Below are 21,285 nucleotides of genomic sequence, written 5' to 3'. Positions count from 1 at the left end.
CCCATGGATTAATAAAGAAAAATGTCATGAATAGTATTAAAGCTGCCAGAGCAAAGAATGGTGTATAAATGGTAGCAAATTTTTTTCATCACCGACAAATCTGTAATCATGTGAAGTTGAGGGATGAGCACACAGCATAAAGCATCGCTTTTGCTTAGTGGTACTATAGGGCAGCATGTGCTCCTGCATGTTTGGCCACAAAGATGAAATATTACCCTTGAGACATGAAGCCCTTTTGGGTCATGTATACCTTACTGTGAAACCATGAATAAGTCTTTCTTTTCATGGCTCCAGCAGTGTTCAACTTACTAAACTGAGTTTTGATGACAATAATTGATAAACCAATGTTCCTTTTCACTATCAAACATCTCTTTGTACTCCTTCCACTATCGAGAGCCCGTGTGACCAAACTGAAGCAGAAAAGTATGTGTTAAAGCAGGTGTGCTGACATTTAGTGTGGAACAGGACAGAAAGACAGAGGAGCACTGGGCAGACTGTCTGTCCTTGTGCATCACTTACATGTATGGACATAGCAGGGCTGCCAGTTACCCACCTAAAGGCCTGTGTTTACACTGAAGCTTTGAACGCGTATGGTCCACATTTTATGTTTTAAGGCAAGTAAGTATAAGTGAATGTCTTCTTGAGCACAGCTCTTATGAAGCTAAACATTATGCATGTTTCACCTCTGCAGCTGAAGCATGCACCCCAGAAAATATACATAACGTTGGTCAAATCACTCTTGTTTTTGCGGGGGGATAAACCAGTCACTGCAGCATCACTGTGAGTCAACAGATACTTTGCCCCAGACTGTAAGTCTCCTTTGGAGCTGCTGGAGAGTGACATGCGAGCACACAGCTGTTGGTGGAGAGATGGGTTCGAAGCATCACCCGTGTCCTACCTGACCACTCTGGTGCCGCCCCTCGAGACCTGCATGTCGATAGTGCAGCCGCCACTGACGTTGGATGAGATGCTTATCTCAGAGAATTCAGCCTGAAAGAGACAGGTGGACTGTTTAACACCAGCAGCGTGAGCGGCTGCTCACGCTCCAGCTACAACACCTCGTCCACTTCATTGCAATAAATATAAGAAGGTAATAATGTACCACAGGCTGTGTTACATAGATATAATTATTATGACTGCAAGTTTGCCATCCATGGATTTCCTAATGTGCTTCCTTAGTGCGTTAACCATCTTCATTGTCTGATTTTCTTTATTATGAGAAGTGAAAATTTGTTTTTTTTTTTTTTATAGTGGTGTCCACCAATGAACCCTCAAAATCACAGCAAATTCACAAGACAATTATGCTACAGAAAGCAAGGCGAGTCGATGTTGAGGAGCAAAGTCATCAGAATGGCCCAGTGCTAAAATAAAGTCCCTCGTGGTCTCTGGGACAGCCCAGTCCACTTGCTGACCCCCCATTGGGGTCCAGTCCACAACGTCACTGCAACCTGCTACTGTTCAAAACACTGAAAAATTCCTGTTGTTACCAAGTCGAAATGCAAATAGAAGGAAAATATGAGCAATGAAAGGTCTCAGCAGATCATGCAGGACACAAAGGTGTCCCCGCTTTGAAGTCCATGAAAACAAGAAGCAACTGGGGAACATCAGCACACACTTGCACTCTATTCCTGTCTACTTTTAACTGCGGGCCCCTCGTGAGAGCTGGGTGTAGCCCGATGCTCTCACCACTCACGAGCGTCACAGTGAGAACAAGAGCGCGCCACTGTGTCCGGGAAAGGGTGTGACCGGGCAGGGTGTCTCCCGAGTCACGCTGCACAGCAAACCATGACCGGGTGCCATTTCCTCCCAATTAACCACTGCAGCGTACAGTGACTCACATTTTTCACTCAACTATTTACAAGGTTGCGCTTAGCCAACACAAACCTGTTTTTACCAAAGATCAATGTGAGCATCACATACAGTCTATGGGCGATTTATGGGGATGCTCTACTTCAAAGCCAAAGCAAGTGCGTCAGCCTTCGTTTACCACAGTCTGCGAGCACAGACGAGGGAGAGGCCCAACCCCTTAATCTCATTTACAGACCGGCAAGACGGGAAGACGTGGCTCTCGCCTGCCCTGTTTATCCCAGCACTCCTCTGCAGTTACGGGGTGCTGAAGGGAACATCTGCGTGTTGCGTCCTGCCAAGCCCCACCAAATGGACGGCCCACGGTAAACATCGCGGCGGAGCAAGGGGGGCCCCACGGGGCCCACGTCGATGGCCAGATAGGAGCGCGGACGTGAAGGCTGCGCTCCAAGTGGCTGTTGGCCTGAGCCCCAGCACAGATACGGAGTGCGAGAGAGATGCACACGCAGCACAGGCTGTCGCTGGCTGCCATGGTTACGGTTCACATTCGGTTACTTGGACCAGTTCCTGCAGTCGGGAGGAAAACAGAGTGCAGACAATGGAACAATCAGGACAAATTCTCTATGTTGATTTGGTTTTAAAAATACTGGCTGGACACTGAGTCGCAGCTCCCTCTTCCTGCACCACGGGATTTATTTTTATAGTCTCTGCAGCCCAGCTCCTACTGTAACAGTGAACAACACTGCATTTGTGAATTTCATTAGCCTGGCCTTCTTATGAACGGATACAAACTCTAACTGAACAAATAACACATTACACTGAGAAACTAGCTGAGCTGTGTCCTCAGCTGCTGTTCAGACCGTGATTAAAGTACTCAAATACATAAGCTAAATAATCAATGGACTGGACAAGATGTTATTGATACTAAATGAAAATATATCATTAAATGATAAGCTGAAAAATTATCATTCTGTTACAAATACACTCCTAATTCATTCTTGAAAACAGACTGAATATTGAGAAACTGGAGAACACAATTACCAATTCGCTTACTTCCCAGCCCATTCTAAGTTTACCCCAAAGTCACCATAAATAACACTTAACATCGTGACTAATTATTAATGTAATACAACTAAATGGAGTGAATAACAATGACATTACACACTTAATTAAAAAAACATCATGGGTTAACTGTTTTAATTTTCTGTGCTTCCCCCCCCCATAAAATAAAAAGGAAATTATGTTTTTTAAAATTAATTCCATTGCATTAACAAAGCTTTTCTTAATCATTGGTGTGTGTGGAGATTTTTTTTTTTTCCATTGGATGCACAATTTAAGCAGCAAACATGGGCCTGTATATAACAAGCATCCTCACTGTTGTACATCCAAGCCAGCTACTCAGTCTCAGTCTACCACAGCACACCAAATGCTGTAAAGCTGTTAATGGTAAGCGATACTAATAATTGTGCGTTGGATACATTGAGAAATCTGATTTTGGGACACAATGATGGGGGATGAGTGTTTTATAAAATATGTTGCTCTTATCACTGTTATCCATAAAACTTCCTTTTCTTTTGGAGTTTTAAATTTAGGTGACATTTTTTTTATCTGGGATAATTTTTTTTTCCATACAAAATAACAGTAATTGGACCCACACACAATGGGAATTTGCCTAACTCTGAGATTTCCTGGACCTAATTAGGCCCATTATGTCAGGAATGGGTGTGTGACTGTTCCAGTCAATGTCTCCACTTCATTGATAACAAATAAAGACAGAACATGTTTCGAAATCATCTTTGGGTATTCGGGAATAGTGAAATAAGCAAATGGGAACTAAAAAAAAAAAAAAATCATGATAGTGCAAAGTTATGAATACTGAAAGAGAGACTAATTTCTGAGTGTAAAACTTGACAGCACTTTAGATTTTCACCACTGTTATATGACATTCTTGAATACATTTCAAATAATGCCATATTTCAGTGTGTGTGTGTGTGTGTGTGTGTGTGTGTGTGTGTGTGTGTGTGTGTGTGTGTGTGTGTAGGGGAGCGGCAGTATTTTGAAATAGCACCCTATACGTACTACATACATGGCCATACATGTGACATATTACCATGCCATCAACAAACTGAGTGATCATAAGGAACAGCAGTGAGGACCCCTGAAAACCCAGTTTTGTCGGTGTAAACAAGACAGTGTGAATGGCCCCATGGGACGCTGAAGTTGACATTGACGGGTCCAGTTCAGCACTGTCTCAATGATGGGGCTCCATGCTGTTTCTAGAGCCACAGTAAACTGTGCAGCCAGCCTCCAGTAACAACAGATATAAACATGGGGCGGAGCCCATGCAGACCCGATAACCATTCAAATCACCAGCAAGCTGTTTTTGGACCTCCAGCTCTGGGCCTCTGTGCTGAAGGACCAATCACATCCCTCCTTCACAAAAACAAACATCCATCCTCCCCTGGGGACATTTTAAAAAAAAGGCAAAGCCTGAAAAGGAGCTGCTATTCCTGGCTCCCATTTTCGGAGGGATTCTATTGTCCAAGAGCTTGTCCTTCCAGAAGACGCGGTGGAGCTCCACTATACTGCTGTTCTGTTGACAGCCTCACCTCATACAGAGCTCTCTTCATTGTGCACCACACACACATACACACAGTTCATGTGGTACATTCACAAACCAAATGGCGTCCCAGCCATCATTATGGTCAGGTCCTCGTCCCAAAGAAAGATGGACAAAACAGTGATTAGCACTTTCACTTCAATATAATTTCAGTCATTCATACAGTGCAGCTAGAATAAAATCTCCGTAAAGGCAACATAAAATATGAAGACGAGGCTGGAAAGTCCCGTTTGAAGAGCACTGTGATGCACTTTGACAAACAGGACTGTAGGGCTTCAGGTCACCTTCCTCCATGGACATCTAAAGGGAAATGAAGCAGAATCATTGGCTGCTTCTACGCTGGCAGAGCTCTAACAACCAGACAGGCCCCCTCCGGTGAAGTGTGAAGGGATGCGGCCAATTGACCTGTGACTGCAGCATCACCATCATGCTTCCATGCTTTCAACCCCAGAAATGTACACTCTTTACAGGACAAGTAGTGCTAATACTCATTACTGACAACCACTTGGTCCAGAGCCTCTCTCAGATGCATAGGGCACTAGGCTAGGCAGGGTACTCCCTGGGTTAGACGTCAGTCCATCACAGGGCAATGTCTCTCTCTCTCACACACACACACACACACACACACACACACACACACACTTTGGACACTTTAGAGTCACAACTCCACCTGATACACACACGTTTGGATTATGTGAGGAAACCAGAGCACCTGGAGGAAACCCATACAAATCCAGAGAGAAAATGTAGACTTCACACTGACCGAACAGGGACCAAACCCAAGTCCAAACTCACAACCCAGGTGCCGTGAAGCTCCAGCGACACCTGCTGGGCCCTGTGCTGTCCCGTGTCCAAGTCCTCAGACTGGGGTGACCCAAACACAGATGCATTTCATGCCCTCTACTAATCTACGATAACAGAGTGATCCAAAACATGATGTGCTTTAACTTTCCAACTCTGTCAGAAGGGGGAGGCAATAGGACCCAGTTAGCGTGATGTGGCAATGAGGCGCCACTCACTGTGTGTGAAGCAGCAGGAGTAGCTCCAGAGCTGATTGCCTGCCTTTATAAGGGCAGCTGAGCTGTGCAGGGGCAGCCATGTGGGTGCTGGAAAGCAGCCAGAGCATGGGGCAAAAACAGCTGGGCAAATAGGCCTTGGAGGACAATATTACTGCAGCAGCTTGGTGGAGCACTGCCTCTCACACACAGATCATCTCAGCAGTTCAATATCTGGAAGGAAGATGTCAATAGTGCTGAAAAACACACAGCAGAGGACCTCTCGGGGCAATTAGCCCTTAGTGAGTGTCACAATAAAAAGGCTCAGGATAAAGGAGGATGAAACTGGGCATAAAGCAGTGGAGAAACTTGGACCAGTTTCTGCTTCTTTGTTGGCAGCCAAAAAGCGTACAAGACGTCAGCAGCGATTGTACAGCTCTTCTGCACTCACGCACATCCACAGCTTTTTGCATGCATACTAAATAAACAGATATTTCTTTGTCAGCTTTAATAAGTAAGCCTATAAGTCTCGGACATTTTCAGTCATAATCAACACATCAAACGATTCGTAAGAACTCGGAGGAAAGAACATTTCAGCGCTTTGCCGTGTCACACCTGAAACCAAAACAGAAACAGAATTGCCAGTTTCACGGCATAAATGGGTGAAATGCGCACACACACACGCAGAACTGACAGTCAGGTCCATCCTGTGTGCACCAGTGAACACACCAGCAGAGTGCAGAGGCTCCGCAACATCTGGCCAAGCCAGCACACATGGGAGCTGGAAGAGTCCATCCATTAATTATGACATATTGACTTTGTGAAGTTCCATATGCAGATAGAAAAAGGGGAAAGGCACCACGCTGCATTTATTTCACTGTTTTCACTTCATCGCCTTCCAAAAAGAGGATTCTACGATGATTCACAAGAGGGAATTTTTATAATATTCATGCTGAAAGGTTGGAGGTGCTTCAAGACTGACATCAGTGCACTAAATTGTGGAGTGGTAATACAACAGTAAAGTAAAGGAAAATGTTTCTTTTTTAATGGTAAGCAGACTTGGGCCTGGGACAGAGGTAATTCATACCTCTCCACCCTTTTCCATGAATACTGACTGATACTTTACAGCTAATGTCTGATATTGTAAAGGGCCCTGCTGTAACAGGCCAGGAATGTGGCGTAACCCTCGGGAGCTTGGCCTATGACCTCAGGGTCTTGAGGATGAGCACTCAGTGAGTCAGCGTGACCGTTCGCTGTGGAACCGACTTGAGTTTCCACCATAAACCTGCAAGAGCATGAATGAGAGGCACTGTTACACACACTCGCACAAGGACCACTCGCTCCACTGACCTGTTCCATGCGGATCTCGCACGTCCCGTTGAGCTTTTTTCCACGGAAGTACTTTGCCCTGGAGAGACACAAGAAGAGGCGAGACACTGGAGACCGTCTGCGAGTAGCACCGCGGTCCAAGCACACCGTTGATGTGTACATGAAATTATCCATGCAGTGGCACCGCGGGGGCTCCTACCGATAAGAAGTGCTAAGGAAAGCCCATGACTGCTGAAATGTGGCCCTGAAACTACTGCAACCTAGGGGGCGCAGTCCTCATCACAGCGACATTCCTCCGCTTACCATGCAGTGGCACTATGGTAAACGGCAGCAGCCGAGGAATCGGTTCAGGTGAAGCGGTCACAGCCAGCTCTGGACTACAGTCACATTAGCGTTTGAAAAATTAGGGGAATAATATCCACAAGAGAGGAATGTGGTGGCTCTAAAGCTTTGCGCTCAACATGTGTGCAAAGTTTAGTCTAAATTGGACTCAAGGGTAAGCAGCCCGTTTGTGTAACTTCCACTCCATTTAATGGCTTTTGGAAATACTTTAAATACCATTCTCCAGATAATAATTATTCATCTTCCAAGACTTGTGTGTTATCATGCAATACGATCAGCCTGCCCTTTCACAGTTCTTCATTAGTTTTTGTACCTTTATAGCTCTAATGGGGAAAACAAAAGTGGCATCCCTCAGTTCTGAGTACTGCCAAGTTCTTGTGGGAAACAGCAGAGGAGAGCAAAGCTGCACCTTAACGCCAAAGCAGGATAAAGCAGCACATTATTTTTTCCTTCTCTTGAATATAGGTTCTTAGAAACGGACAAGTGTGATTACAGCGTAGGGCTTCATGTTCTGGGGCCACCGTCGTCGCGCGTTTACAGCCACCCCGATCCTAGAACTCGGAGGAATGTTCACACGGGAAGCGTCATGCGGCTGCCGATTCCAAGTGTGCGACAGCAGCGTTTTGCGGACCCTCAGGTCGAGCCCGGGCCGAACATCATTCCGTCAAAGAAACGAGCGCGCCATATATCTTTATCTGTGAGCAGCTGCTGCTGGCAAGCTGGAGCAGGAAGGGAGGAATATGCCTGCGACGGGCCCTCCTCCGAAAGGGGCTCTGCTTCCCAGATGTGGCAGTGTCAGTGCACTGGGCTCCAGGCTCGCTCGCTCACTCGCTCGCTCACTCCCAGTCACTTAAAGCAGTGTCTTGCTCTTAAGAGCTTCCAGCTGTTCACTGCTTTACTCCCCTTTCTTTCCCTGTTTCTGTAAGTTTTTACCTTTAATGGGTATCCCTGCACAGCACAGTAAGTGTGCTGTTTACCAGGAAATAGAACTGGGCACAGGAAAAACTCTATACACCAATTATATAAAACATGGACAGTAGCAGTACTATAACTCTTCTTTTAAATACTCACTAATATACACTTCCTCCGTTTTGAGTAATTTTCAAATACGCACACACTTCCAAGTTTATGGCTTTAATTTTATTTTAATTGTGTTTTCTTCACTGTTGCCTTTACTGAAATTTGTGCGTTGCGGAGCGAAGGCTGACTGCGTTTCCACGTCCAGCCACTGATGCGAGAGAGTGGGTCCACCTTCCTTACACTGGGCTGGAGGCAGGACATCCTCCACCACTCAGAGAGGTGCCACAGTCACCAAGGTGAGGTGAGCGAAGATGTGTGTGCGCTGTGCTTGTCATCAATGGGGCAAGCGCAGGACTTCAGAGAAGGGAAGACTGCCAACGTAACACAAGGCAAAAAGTACTCGGATGGTAAGGGAAGACTTACCGGCAATACACTGCTTAGGATAAAAGTGTCAATTAAAAATGTACAGCATTTAATTAGTTATACCACAGTATAAATACAGTCACCCCCAGAGATCGGCCCATTTGGGGAACAGTAATTCGACTTTACGAGAGGTTTCATTTAATAAGCCTCCTTATTGACTTACTAGGCGTTTCTTCGCGTTTACGAGCACTGAATTTCGATTTTGCACATCTCCTGACAGCTGACCATGCGGTCTTCTTCTCAGCTACAGTTTGGTTTCGTTCTGTGTTAAACTCTCAACTTCCATTAGCCCTTGTTTCTTAGTATCATCCTATTATATTCTTGGTAAACATGGCCCTGTTTAGACTGTGCAAAAAGCATCAGTTTGTTTACTGAGTGTGACTTCACTTGCATTGTTTCATTGATTTATTTTGACTTCTGCCTTGTTTTTTTTTTTGGATTAATAATTAACATTATAACAGAACATAAGTAACTGTGTCCATTACAATGAGATCTGGGATATTTTACCATGTTACATTTGGGATATTTTAGCTTAAATGGACTCTGTGTAAAAACAGTATTAATGTACATTGAGAACAAATTAAACAAGACTCAAAATCATAAACAAAAAAAAAAAAAAAAGGGAGTGAGAAGGCAGAAGGCAGCTTTGTACTGCGCGGTGTTTCCCAGTGCAGGGCCTGGGCTTGGACCTCACACACAGAGGGCGAACCTGCTCACAGTGCCAGTGTCAGAGCGGCCGAGAGAAATGTGCTCGCAGAGGCTGAGCTGTGAGCCCCTTTGTGCCCCGCGCAGGAGTCCGGCCGGCCACCAAGGCCAGGTTTCCTCAGATACCCTCAGAGGCTCGGCTGGAATGCCCCGGGGGGAAGGGAGCACTTTCCCACAGACAAAACAGACTTCTTCATGACCCGGGATGCACGTCTTCCTCACGGCTTCTAGCTGCACATTTCCTCCAAAATACATCTCATACTGAAGGGAATTTAACCCTTCTGACCTTATTCTTTCAGTCTACTTCGCTCATTATGGCCATAATGTCCAGCAAACATCCTGCCATCAGCGAGACTGAGTTGCAACAATGAACAAACAAACAGTTTTGTCTCCTGTTTTGGTGTTTGGCATGAGAAAGAATTATCTGAGATCATATTACTGCAATGTACTTTTTCATTTATTATTTATTCAGTTCTCATGCTTTTCTCTAAAGCAACTTCCAGTGTTAAGCTGCTTACTCTGGTTTCCATTTACATTTACTCTGATTACATCCGTTTCATACAGCTGGGTAATATTTACTGAATTGAATTTTTATTATTTTTATTTCATTTTTACTGGGGTAATTTATCCACTATGCCCCCTAATGCTCCCTACTTGTAAGAACTGAAGTGTATTTGCATATAATGCACTTTTTGTTTTGTTTTCAGAAATGTACATTGTTTTGGAGAAGAGCATCTGCTACATGAATAAATGCAAACATAAATGTAAATGTATCTCACTGCGCACATTAACCCGTGCATTTCTCACTCTAATTCACTGTGTACTGTATAGGCCCTGAGGGAAATGGCACACAGCACCTGTTTAATGAACGCGACCATTTCTCCTCTCCTGGGCGAAGCACTGCTCCCAAGAAGAAACACACACACTCTGTGAGGTCCTCAGCAAGCCAAACGCTGATCAACAATACTGATGTGTCCTTCACAGGGTGCGCTTACATCTATTCATTTAGCACGTTTTTTTCATCAGCGATTATTATGTTGTATTTAGCTGGTACCTTTACCTTTGCCCAAGGTGATATACACTGATCGATACAGTGCAGTAAACTACCTAGAGTCATTTGCACATCTGTACAGCACAGCAAAAAATACACACACACACACACACACACACACACACACACACACACACACACACACACACACACAGTGGGTATAGTTCAGGGTCACCAGTTCGGAAACACATCTTCGTTCTTGTGGAGTGAAAACCACACGCACATGCAGACTCCTCGCACAGCAGGGGGATTGAACTTATGTCCAGCTGGAGGTGCCGTGAGGCACCGGCGCTAGCCACTAAGAAAGGACTGTGGCCCTTCAGTAGTTTTCATTACTGCGAAGCCCAGATGAGGCCACCCCATGGCAGAGCTGTAGTTTCTCTCCCGTGTGCGTTCATGACAACGGCTGTTGTTTCTGAGCAGAAACGTTGGAAACGTCACCGTGGGCAGTGTGGGGAAGCGGTGCTCCACCATCTGTGGCCCATGTGTATATTTCACCAGCTTGTGCCCTTCACTGCTGCCAGGGGGCACATGTTGGCCCTGGAGACACAGGACTGCGGTCAGAGCTGTACATTTACCACGGTACTAAATAAAGTGCCTGTTCTCGTATTCACTGAATGCATGGATTGGTGTGCAAGATGCAACATTCACTGAAAGTGACGCAGCGGCATTGCTCCATCCCACGTGGGAGGAAAGGGAGCCATTAAAGAGCTTTATGTTGTTCACTAGCGCCACCTTCTGTCCACAAGCACACAACTGCACCCTCTTGAAACAAACTGAAGGTGCCTTCGCAGCTAAAAACTTTATTGGACAGTATTGTTTTTTTATTATTTTAACGGACAAGTTAGTCAATATTTCTTTTCAATGGAAGAATCTTTTTATTATTAAATTTTATTATTTTGTTTAAATCTTTAAAATTTAGGGTGCTTCAAGTAAAGTAGTAGCTAATTGTTGTTTTCTGTAAATGTAAACATACTGCTGTTGTCTCGTAAATAGGAGGCCCAAACGGCAATTCTTAATGTAACAGGAGGTGGGATGTGAACCTTTGACTATTAACTCGGGTACTTAAATTACATCAATAGGAACTGACAGAATTTCACAGACTGTAGCAACTCCATTATGCAAGGGATGGGTGGGAGCAACAACACCATAAGTTGCCTTGTACAAAGCTGTCAGTTGAAGAGAAACTAAAATACATGCGGCAGCAAAGGACAGTAAGTACAAGCTAAATAAAATAAATAAAATAAATAAATAAATATTGTGTTATTGCAGTGTACTGTCCGGCACTGTACACCTCTGCGGTACAGTCTACCGAAACACATGCACTGGACACATCAGACCACTGATACAAGGATATGGCAGCGTTTTAGTACCAGAGCAGACACCCCCAGCCCCCATGCAAAGCCCTCCCTCTAGTGTAACAATTCTGAGACAGAGATGAAGCATTCCCCCAGAACGTAACTTCAGATGAGTGTTTAAGGACTCAGGTGGGTGTATGTGGTGTCTGCTACTGAAGGGAGTGCAGAGCCCTGCTCCAGAGGAAAGGGGGCAACAGTGACACCAGCTGGGTGCTCTTACCAGTCTGTGTGCAGCTCTCCGATAACCAGCAGCACCCTGGGCTTGCGTACCACGGGTACCGGACACGCTGGCATCGGGACGAGCGCTGGCATGGGGGCCGGCTGGGGGGTCTCCGTCTGCCCCAGGGTGGCGTTCTGGGCATTCCTCACCACGCTGGAGAAAGAGCTGAGGAAGCCACCGGAGGAGGAGGCGGACGAGGAGGCCGGGGCAGAGTGCTGCTGGGCCCGTCGCTGTGAGGCGGGGGACGCTGGTGAGCTGGAGGGGCTTGACGGCCGCTGCAGGTCCGACATGTAGCCACTGGGCAGGTTTGCCACGAAGCTACTGTCGGACAGACGCCTGCGCAGGTAGTTCATGGTGCCTGGGGCTTGATGTAGGAGGTAAGGGCTGCACAGCTCCTTGGCTGAGGTCACACTGCTGGAAGACAAAACGTTGAGGAGTTACATGTTATATTACTGTGCGGAGTCTGCAAGTTCTCCGAGTCTGTATGGGTTTCCTCCAAATACTCTTGTTTCCCAGCACAGTCCACAGAGATGCATTTCAAGTAAACTGGTGACTAACCTTCCCAAAGTGTGTGTGTGTGTTACAACGCTCTGGCAACAGATATACAAATTATTGTAGGGAGTCTAGTCTTGATTAAGGTGTCAGGTAAATACTAGTTACTAGTCACTGCACATTGCTTTGGAGAAAGGTGTCTAATAAATATAATAAAGAGCCATCCTACTGTCCAACTGGTCCTCACTTATCTGAGTTACTCATTTATTTTTATTTTTTCATTTTTATGTACCTATCTACATGTGATCATTTACTTATGCCGTGATTCCGGTGTCTCTGTCACTGTTATTGATTGTGTGCTGTTGTTGCCTCCTGCAATTTTTCTCTGAATCAATTAAGTTATATGTATTTCCCCTACACTTAATATCAGAGAAAGACATTCAAAGATACAAGCCAAGCAACAACCTATCATATGTCTGCTGCCCGTTTCGAGCACCTGCACCTACTGTATATGAGAGTTATACTGAAGGCAGTGGCATACTGTGACAACAGGTCCACCAACAGCATAGTAACAAAGTTCCCAATGATCCAACTGTGAGCATGGTCACTGGCTCACTGTTGAACCTACCCACCCGACAGTAAGGTAAGTGTTAAAGACCAAAGAGCAAGGTGAATACTGCGTTTAATTTCTCATTTTTGACCATCGGTTTATCTTCTGCATATTTTTTTTCTTTGTTTCAGCTTCTTCTGATGCTGCTTGTATTCCTTTCTAGTTTCATTATGAAAAAGAGCAGACCAGGTGTTCTTCCTGTTACAAATAAGCTATTTTCCACCTGCGCACTATACTTACGGTCATCTGGGAGCAAAGATGTGTGAAATACATCTCCTGAACAGCCTCACTATTACTACTTTAATATTACCGGCTTCATTTTCAGACCTTTTTTTAAACCCACACTATCATGGGAGTACCTTTACAGTGGTAAACCTTAATGCACAATGGTGCCCACTGTTACTGAGGAGGTACAAAGCTCCTGGTGGAATGTGATGCTGTACCCCTCCCCAGGGTCACAGTCCTAATCACTAACAGGTAAATTAATGTATAGTTTTTGCAGTAATATGCGGGACACTGCAACAATTTCAGACTTGCTGGCAGCATTTCATTAAATGTGACTCAGCGAGTGCTGATAGGCACACCAGCAGGATTCGTGTGGATTCTTCATGGGGGCTAGAGTGGTTCAGCACTATTAGCACTGAGATGCACATCCATCCTCCCATGTGTCTCCAAAATCTATACCAAAAATGTCCTCATCCTAGAGTCACCGAGTCCCATTTATACAATAAGGTTATTTTAACCAAAAGCATTCAGGGTAAATACTTTCATCAACTACCGCAGACAGTACCTTGGACTAGAACCACAAAACATTCTGGTGTCCTCCACAGTGTGGATTGAGAGGAAAAGAAGGGGTGCAACAATCAGCCAATCACAGGGAAATAACACACATTTACTTCTGAAGGGCATGTAATTCACGCCATTCTACCCCGATCAATCAACTGACAAATACACAGACAAAGGCTTTATTAAACCCAAAGGAAACCACACACTGCATTTGAAGGCTGAAGACTTATTGAAGGAAACATTTATAGTGCTTTGTGGACAACTATTCTGTTATGTAATGAATCTATATTATATCACAATAAAACCTGTTAAACTGAGACACAATAAATAACATGCCAATAAGTGTTAGTATTTATCCACCAAATATGCACCACTGGGAAATAGTCACCTAGCAACCACTGACTTATTTGCCATCTCTAAAAATACAAAACGCTGCATCAAGCAGCTATTAGTGCTGTTATTGTATAAAAGCACTCAGTTTAAAGGTTCAGCATGGGCACTGAAGCCACATTTAAATCAATCCATAGTTACCCTTTTAAATGTTTAAATGAGTTTCTTTTTTAGCAGAAACACTATAGCACAGTATTTGGAGACTGAATTATTTTTAAACCAGGAAACTTCACACAAACCAGCTGGTAGCAGTTGGAGGTGAAAGCATATTAACATGCAACCCAGGTTACAGGTTTGTCTGGACAAACCATTATTGCATTAAGTAATTAATATTACTCAACCTAAATTACACCAGTTTATTATCCAATTTTACAACATAGCAAAATTAGATATCCTTTGTGATAGTTATTCGATAAGGAATATAATAAGTCATAAGGTCATGTTTATATACATGCTGATCTCAAAAACTTATGTTGACAAAAATCATTGAGATTCATGATTATTGCTGAAATAAAGCCTGTAAAGTTGAAGCCAGTCACTTAGCAGTCTGATTCATAGGGCCTTTCTGTCTTTTAGAAGGTTATTCAAGAGCTGTGCATCTCTTGGCATGAGACAGTCAGATGGCTTATAACAGGTGGCGCTGTCCGCAGGACGAGGTGCTGAAATGTGTGTTGGGTAGGCCGCCGCTACCGCCACAGCCCACAGGACTTCACATTCACTGTCACACTGGACAAAGGTGGCCTTTAGTCCTTTCTGGCACCAGAGAACACACATGTGGACCAGATAAATGGGCGCGCACACACAGGCGCACACACACACAGGCGCATAAACAAACCACCAAGCTTGACAGTCCTGCACTGTTCTAATGGGAAACAATCCCACAGTTACTTGTGCCATTTAAAGTGGTTTCAAAATCGAAAAAGTACTTAATGTCAGGACTGCCTTTTTAATGCTTTAATCATGCCTAATCTGATTTTCCAAACCCTCTTCACATTTATTCAGTTATATGACACTTTTCTCCAAAGTGACATGCAACGTTAAGCCACTGGCACTTGTTTACCATTTAAACAGCGGGGCAATTTTTACTGTGTCAACTCAGGTAAAATTGGTATTACTAGAGCAGGTGGGATTAAAACCTGTGCGTCCAAATGCCCAATCTTTAAACCAGCTGTTGACCCCAAAGAGATGTAAAACTCAAATGGATAGAGCAGGACCTAAAGCCAACATGCCACAATGCACCGGTGCATCTGTAGAAACATGGTAAACCTTTGAGTTTCCCAGTGCCTTCCCTACCAGCACATTCCCACCCCATCTCCTACTAATAACTCAGTTTACATGAAGCTTTTCACTTGACGCGAGGTGTGATCATCAACCAGCTGTGCACACAGTTCTACTCGGCAATTAGGAAAGACATCTCTGTCGATGCGGCCACACTATGCACCATGATCATTACTCCAGAAAGCCTAACTGTTACCTTTCAAGCACGGGTGGGACAGGCACGTGTAACTGTCCAACGGCTGCAGGTCTCTGCATTCAGGCTAAGACCGGAGGCACAGAAGGGTGACATGCAAAGCCAAAGCGAACAGTTTCCAAGCTAGCTACACCAACAGTGTGAGAGCAACCCCTTAATATATCTTGTTCTGTAGAGTAGATACTCAGCTCATGTGGACTGAGAGAGACAGGCAAAGATGACAATGAACGCGTCACAAATAGGATGATGTGTCCCCAGTTAATTTGACTTAACACGTGTTTCTGAACTTTCTAAGGTCTTAATTTCACAAATGGATGTTCATTCGCAATTCTTCAGCGGCAATTTTAGGAAGACTGCAATATTTCAGAGCAATTATACTTTGAGTGCACTTAAATAAAATGAGCCCTATGACATTTTTAAATTTCCTTTCAAACCTTTAACTTGTTGTTGGAATAATTCATGCATCATTAGCATACTCCATGTGTGAAAAATTAATAAAGTTAGAGCAACCCATCAAATCACTTAAAAAAATAAAACCTGCACAAATCTTATTAAATTCAACTCTGTCGGCCACTTGACAAAAAAAATTGCAGTAATATAAAGCGCGACAAAAGAATACACCCTATAACAACATGTAACACAGCGGTTAAGGAGTTACGTAGTACCCCTTCTGTAAAATATGCAGCAGTGCAAATGACCAAAACTGTAATCTATCTTAGTCCACAAGTGACAGTCGCTAAGCAACCACTTTACTTCTTTTTTGGACAGAAATTGCCCCTGGACACAGCACTGGACAAGAAAACACTTTACACCACATCTGAATTGAAACACTTCTGCTGCTTCCTCACACACATTCCCTGCAGTCTGTCTTACATGTAAAATCTAGAGAACTAATCACATACTGCATATAACATGATCATTTTTGAATTTCACTCATTTTAATTATTTTAGAAATTATAATGAATGCATTTTTCATCTGAGCACAGAATTCTTTGGATCCCAGTACGCTGTTTTTTGTGACAAAATTGTCATTAATTTTAAATTCTTTCACTCCAGCTGGTAAAAAAAAATACATTTGACACATTTAACAAGACACCTTCTGGAGATACAAAACGAGAAAGATATAGACACTACACAAACTTGCTCATATATGGGTTTATATGGTGGACCGTGCTCAAGCATCACATGTCTACATCCAAATCTCTCCTTCTGTTGGTGTAATGCACTTTTTAAATTGTTCTCTGAGATATACGTAGCTTTGGAGAAACCCATCTGCCAAATGAATAAATGTAAATTTCATACTTAATCTGGATACTTATAACAAAAACAGTTGCAGTGCAAAGCTGAAGCTTTTCTGCAGCATACAGTGATCCCTCACTATGCCTCTTGTGCCCAAACAAGTATCAACTCAGCATATGCACCTGGGGCTCCAACGGGGGGTGGAATAATGAGGGTCACATTTCACTGCAGGTGGTCAGCAGCCCTTACTCACTGTCACATGTCCCAACGGACTTCAGTATGAGCACAGGCTGCTGCTGCTTGAAGACAAACCACCGGACAAAGGTGTGAGGCTCCCAGTGTGTGTGTGACATGAGCCTGCTTACATGGCTTACTGCGAGTGAAAAACAGCCATTGCAAAGTTAGAAATCACAATATTTGTCAATGAAATACACTTTCTGGTTGTGGCAAAGAGAGCGCAAACTGTGTTTATGGGCTAGGATGACAGATGGTATATTGATACAGATCGCATTATTAGGTTTTATTGAGTGATATTTTTAACGGAAGGGGGCACGGCGGCGCAGTGGGTTGGGCCGGGTCCTGCAATCCGGTGGGTCTGGGGTTCGAGTCCCGCTTGGGGTGCCTTGTGACGGACTGGCGTCCCGTCCTGGGTGTGTCCCCTCCCCCTCCGGCCTTACGCCCTGTGTTACCGGGTTAGGCTCTGGCTCCCCGCGACCCCAAAGGGGACAAGTGGTTCAGAAAATGTGTGTGTGAGTGAGATTTTGGAGGAAAAGTGACTCTGAAGCGATGAGCATAAAGACTGGAATTCACGCTGCTCGTAAGTTGAATAGCCGCTGGTCTCAAAACATTTGAAATTTGCTCATCGACGTTAATCAAACAGCAGAATACGGGGACTAGAGAAAATCAAGAGGAGCGCATGCAGGGACACACTGAGAGCAGCAGTCTTTGGAACAGGTGCCCTGCCTGCGCACGCGGCGGCTCGGGAGTCCCGGGGTTCCTTTTCTACCGCCGCTGCAAATGTCAGCAGCCTTGGACGGAGGAGGGAATATCCATCCTCACTGCAGTGAAATATTCAACAAGTATAGCACAGCCACAGTGACAGTCACAGCCATTATTATAATAGTAGTAGCAGTCAGGGTGACACTGATTAAAATAACAGTAACGCTAACGGTCTCGGGCACAGTCTCAGTCATGGTCATGGTCATAATAATAGTCGCAGTCATAGTGACAGTCACAGACAGTGTCAGTCAGTCCCAAGACAAGAAGTCACCACGCTCTCTGTGACATCACGGTCTGTTCCAGTCATTACATCACTGATCACAACGGTCTCAGTCAGGCATAATATAATAAGACTAAGAGTCAGAGTCACAGTCTCCTTCACAATAACAATAAAAGTCAAAATTGGAGCCTTATCCTGCTGTCCTGCTCTGAAAAAAAGAAAACAACTCGAGTCGTTTAACGTTCATATCATCATGCAGCCCCTGACAAATTGGTCCCGCTCAATTGATTTATGTCACACTGACTGACTAGTCTTTCTTGGTGTCCGCACAACCGTCAACGGCACGTCCTCGAAGAGACGACACCATGCAGGAGCTGCGCATGAAAAATATACACCGCATTCCATAAGGCCTCTCGGCTCTGGTTCGCTGAATGGCGGAAAATATTTAATCTTGTAAAGTGTTATACTTACCCGCGCAGAGATGCTCCTCTCCGAGGCTCTGACACAGCAGCGCACTCTACCTGCTCCGCGCCTCCCTCCCTCCACCGCGGAGCATGCCGGGAAAATGCCCCACGGATCACCTTCGTTCGGCAGCACTCCTCGCTTGTCATTGGTTCGCTGTGCAGACCCCCTTCCTTCCCCACCCATGCAATTCGCTTATTAGCTTATTAGCTCGGTGAAGAGCAATGCGAATCATCTCATTGGCTCATTGAGAAAGTCACGTGACAGCCCCTAATGCCATTGGCGAATTATACACGTTATGAATATATTAGGAGGACATCGATCCGGTTGCACCCTCAGCCGTTGTACGTATAGACATATTAGCACATGGTACGTGCGTGTTACTGTATGTACAGTCCGTGGGCCGGTCCGCTCCGCGAATGTATGAAATGGTGGCAACCGGGGTGCCAAGAAGAAAAATATCATGTGTTTGGATATATCTATTTAACATGAGTTATAATTTTTATAGGGGGGTGCGGTGGAGCAGTGGGTTGGACCGGGTCCTGCTCTCTGGTGGGTCTGGGGTTCGAGTCCTGCTTGGGGTGCCTTGTGATGGACTGGTGTCCTGTCCTGGGTGTGTTCCCTCCCTCTCCAGCCTTACGCCCTGAGTTGCCGGGTTAGGCTCCGGTTCCCTGCGACCCCGTATGGGACTAGCGGTTCAGAAAGTGTGTGTGTGTATAATTTTTCTTTATTTTTTTTTTAACAATGTGAATGTGTGATGTTTTGTGTTGCACACCAGCCTCTTGAGCAGCTCATATGGTTCTGTTCTATTAGCTACACTGCGTCCCTCTTCCAAAAAGAACACTATCCCGAAAAGAGTTCATAGGTCATATCGATCAAACGTTAATCTCTACAAGTGTAAAGCCATTCAGTAATTTACAGGCCACAACAATGTTTCAGCCTCAACAAAGCAAGGCTAATCCAGGCCTGTGTAAATTTTCTACGCATCTTTGAGCAGGCACATTTCCATTTAGTTTAATGATAAATATAAATACAGTATATGCAAATGCTCCTACTTTTCATTATATTGGCAAAAATTTTGAATTCTGTAGTGTCTATTCCATACCTCGGGACCCATCTCCAATCATACTGTCAATGCTATTAAAAACAATATTTTGTCATCATGTGACACTGAAAACAGATGTGCTGAAAGTACTCATTTTGTACAATTCACTTATTTGACTTTCAAAGTTAATTCAGTGGCAACTTAAAATTTCTTGGCGATGAACGCAATGAACAGTTAAAGTTCGACTTATCCCTCATGGGACACCAGCAATCGATATGAGAGACTGAGAAATGCTGACCCTTTGATTTACACCTGATTCAGTTGTGATGATTGAATTAATTACAGTTTCAGTAAATTCTACAAATGTTGGGATTAAAACACAAAATACGTGCATTGTGCAGTTATGTACACAATATTGCTATTCAGTGAGCCTGAAGCATACATGGGGAAAAATCTGGTTTTTAAACATTAAGGCTGCTTTCCCGAGATTGCATCATGTAGCAGTATTATAATAATAATAAAAGATAAAAGTGTGGTGAAATTGTATGCACTTTGCACTGTATATTGTTGAAAGTATTGCTTCATGTTGCTTTTCTGAGTGAATCCACCTGATAACTACTGCTAATTAACTACTATTAACTATTTGTTGTTCAACTTTCTTTTTGGAATGTCCAGACATCCAGCAGTTATGGCATTTGCTGTGATATATTACAATAAATTATTATGCGACTTCAGTTCCCAGGGTGTAAAAAAACACATAAAGCATTTAGACTGATTTTAAGAATCAACATAACTAGCGGTATAGATAGATCCTGATTTATTTCCTCTTTTTGTACTTTCTCTTTTGTATGCTTAAAATTATAAGAAAAAACAAGATAATGCAGGGTATTTCAGACATTAGGGGAATGTTTGTGCAGCTTCTTCAAAATGGTTGTGGAAAAGCTTTAGCGAAAATGCAAACAAATACGGAGTGTGTTTAGAAGGGATGAAAGTGGCAGATGTTACTTTCTAGAGTGAATTAAAATAGAAAGTAAACAATATTCAGCATAGGGAAGGTACTCGGCGAGCATTTCAGGTTGAATACTGTAGCATCACGAACCTACTGACAACTGACTGCAAACAACTATAGAGCAAAAATGAAACTGCCGTCATGCCCTGTCACTCGCATGTCTTTACATACATACACCTTCAGTTAAAATGATGAGTTAATGAGAAGGTACATTTTGTAAATAACAAAACCAAGGTACCAGGGCCAGTTTGGGTCAATTTGGGTCAGCTGGCCCAATTTCAGTTACTTCTCACAATCTTCTCTTTGCTCATACACACAGTTCTACTAAATGAACGCTTGTCAGACACCGGGGGGTTCTGCAGGGCTCTGTGTTGGAAGAGTGTATTTGCCGTTTCTCCTGTATAGACCACTGTGAGCTCAACTCCTAAGAATACATAAAAGCCGAGTGTACTATATTCACATTCATTTATTTGTATGACACTTTACTTCAAAGAAGTGAGCAATATTAAGCTACTTACACAGATTTACCCATGTATAGAGCAGAGTAGCTTCAGAGGGAATTCAGAGTAAGAATCAGAATCAGATTGGAACTTCATTACTGTCGAGGCAGCGGCGGGGCAGCGGCGGGGCAGCGGTCAGTGGTCCGTGACAGAAAATGCCACCCCCTGGCTGCACCGTTCACCAGCTCATAAA

General features: G+C 44.1%; 1 protein-coding gene across 2 annotated transcripts in view; it reads right to left on the bottom strand.

Annotated features, from left to right (window-relative positions):
• Window positions 1-18,646, bottom strand: part of syn3 (synapsin III) — a 52,338-nt gene extending 33,692 nt beyond the window's left edge. Inside the window, exons 1-4 of one of the 2 annotated variants that reach the window (XM_018765965.1) lie at window positions 18,548-18,646; window positions 11,870-12,283; window positions 6,772-6,829; window positions 899-990 (exon numbers count right to left, since the gene is read on the bottom strand). In XM_018765965.1, the coding sequence (XP_018621481.1) occupies window positions 899-990; window positions 6,772-6,829; window positions 11,870-12,222 (503 nt within the window). In that variant the 5' untranslated portion in view covers window positions 12,223-12,283; window positions 18,548-18,646. The remainder of the gene's footprint in view (window positions 1-898; window positions 991-6,771; window positions 6,830-11,869; window positions 12,284-18,547) is intronic. The other variant, XM_018765966.1, reaches the window with a different exon arrangement.
• Between the last annotated feature and the right edge of the window lie 2,639 nt (window positions 18,647-21,285).

Source organism: Scleropages formosus, chromosome 5 (genome assembly GCF_900964775.1).
Source record: "Scleropages formosus chromosome 5, fSclFor1.1, whole genome shotgun sequence".
Classification (NCBI taxonomy): Eukaryota; Metazoa; Chordata; class Actinopteri; order Osteoglossiformes; family Osteoglossidae; genus Scleropages; species Scleropages formosus.
Note: the sequence above shows the minus strand (reverse complement) of the source record. Positions and strands in the feature narration are given on the sequence as shown.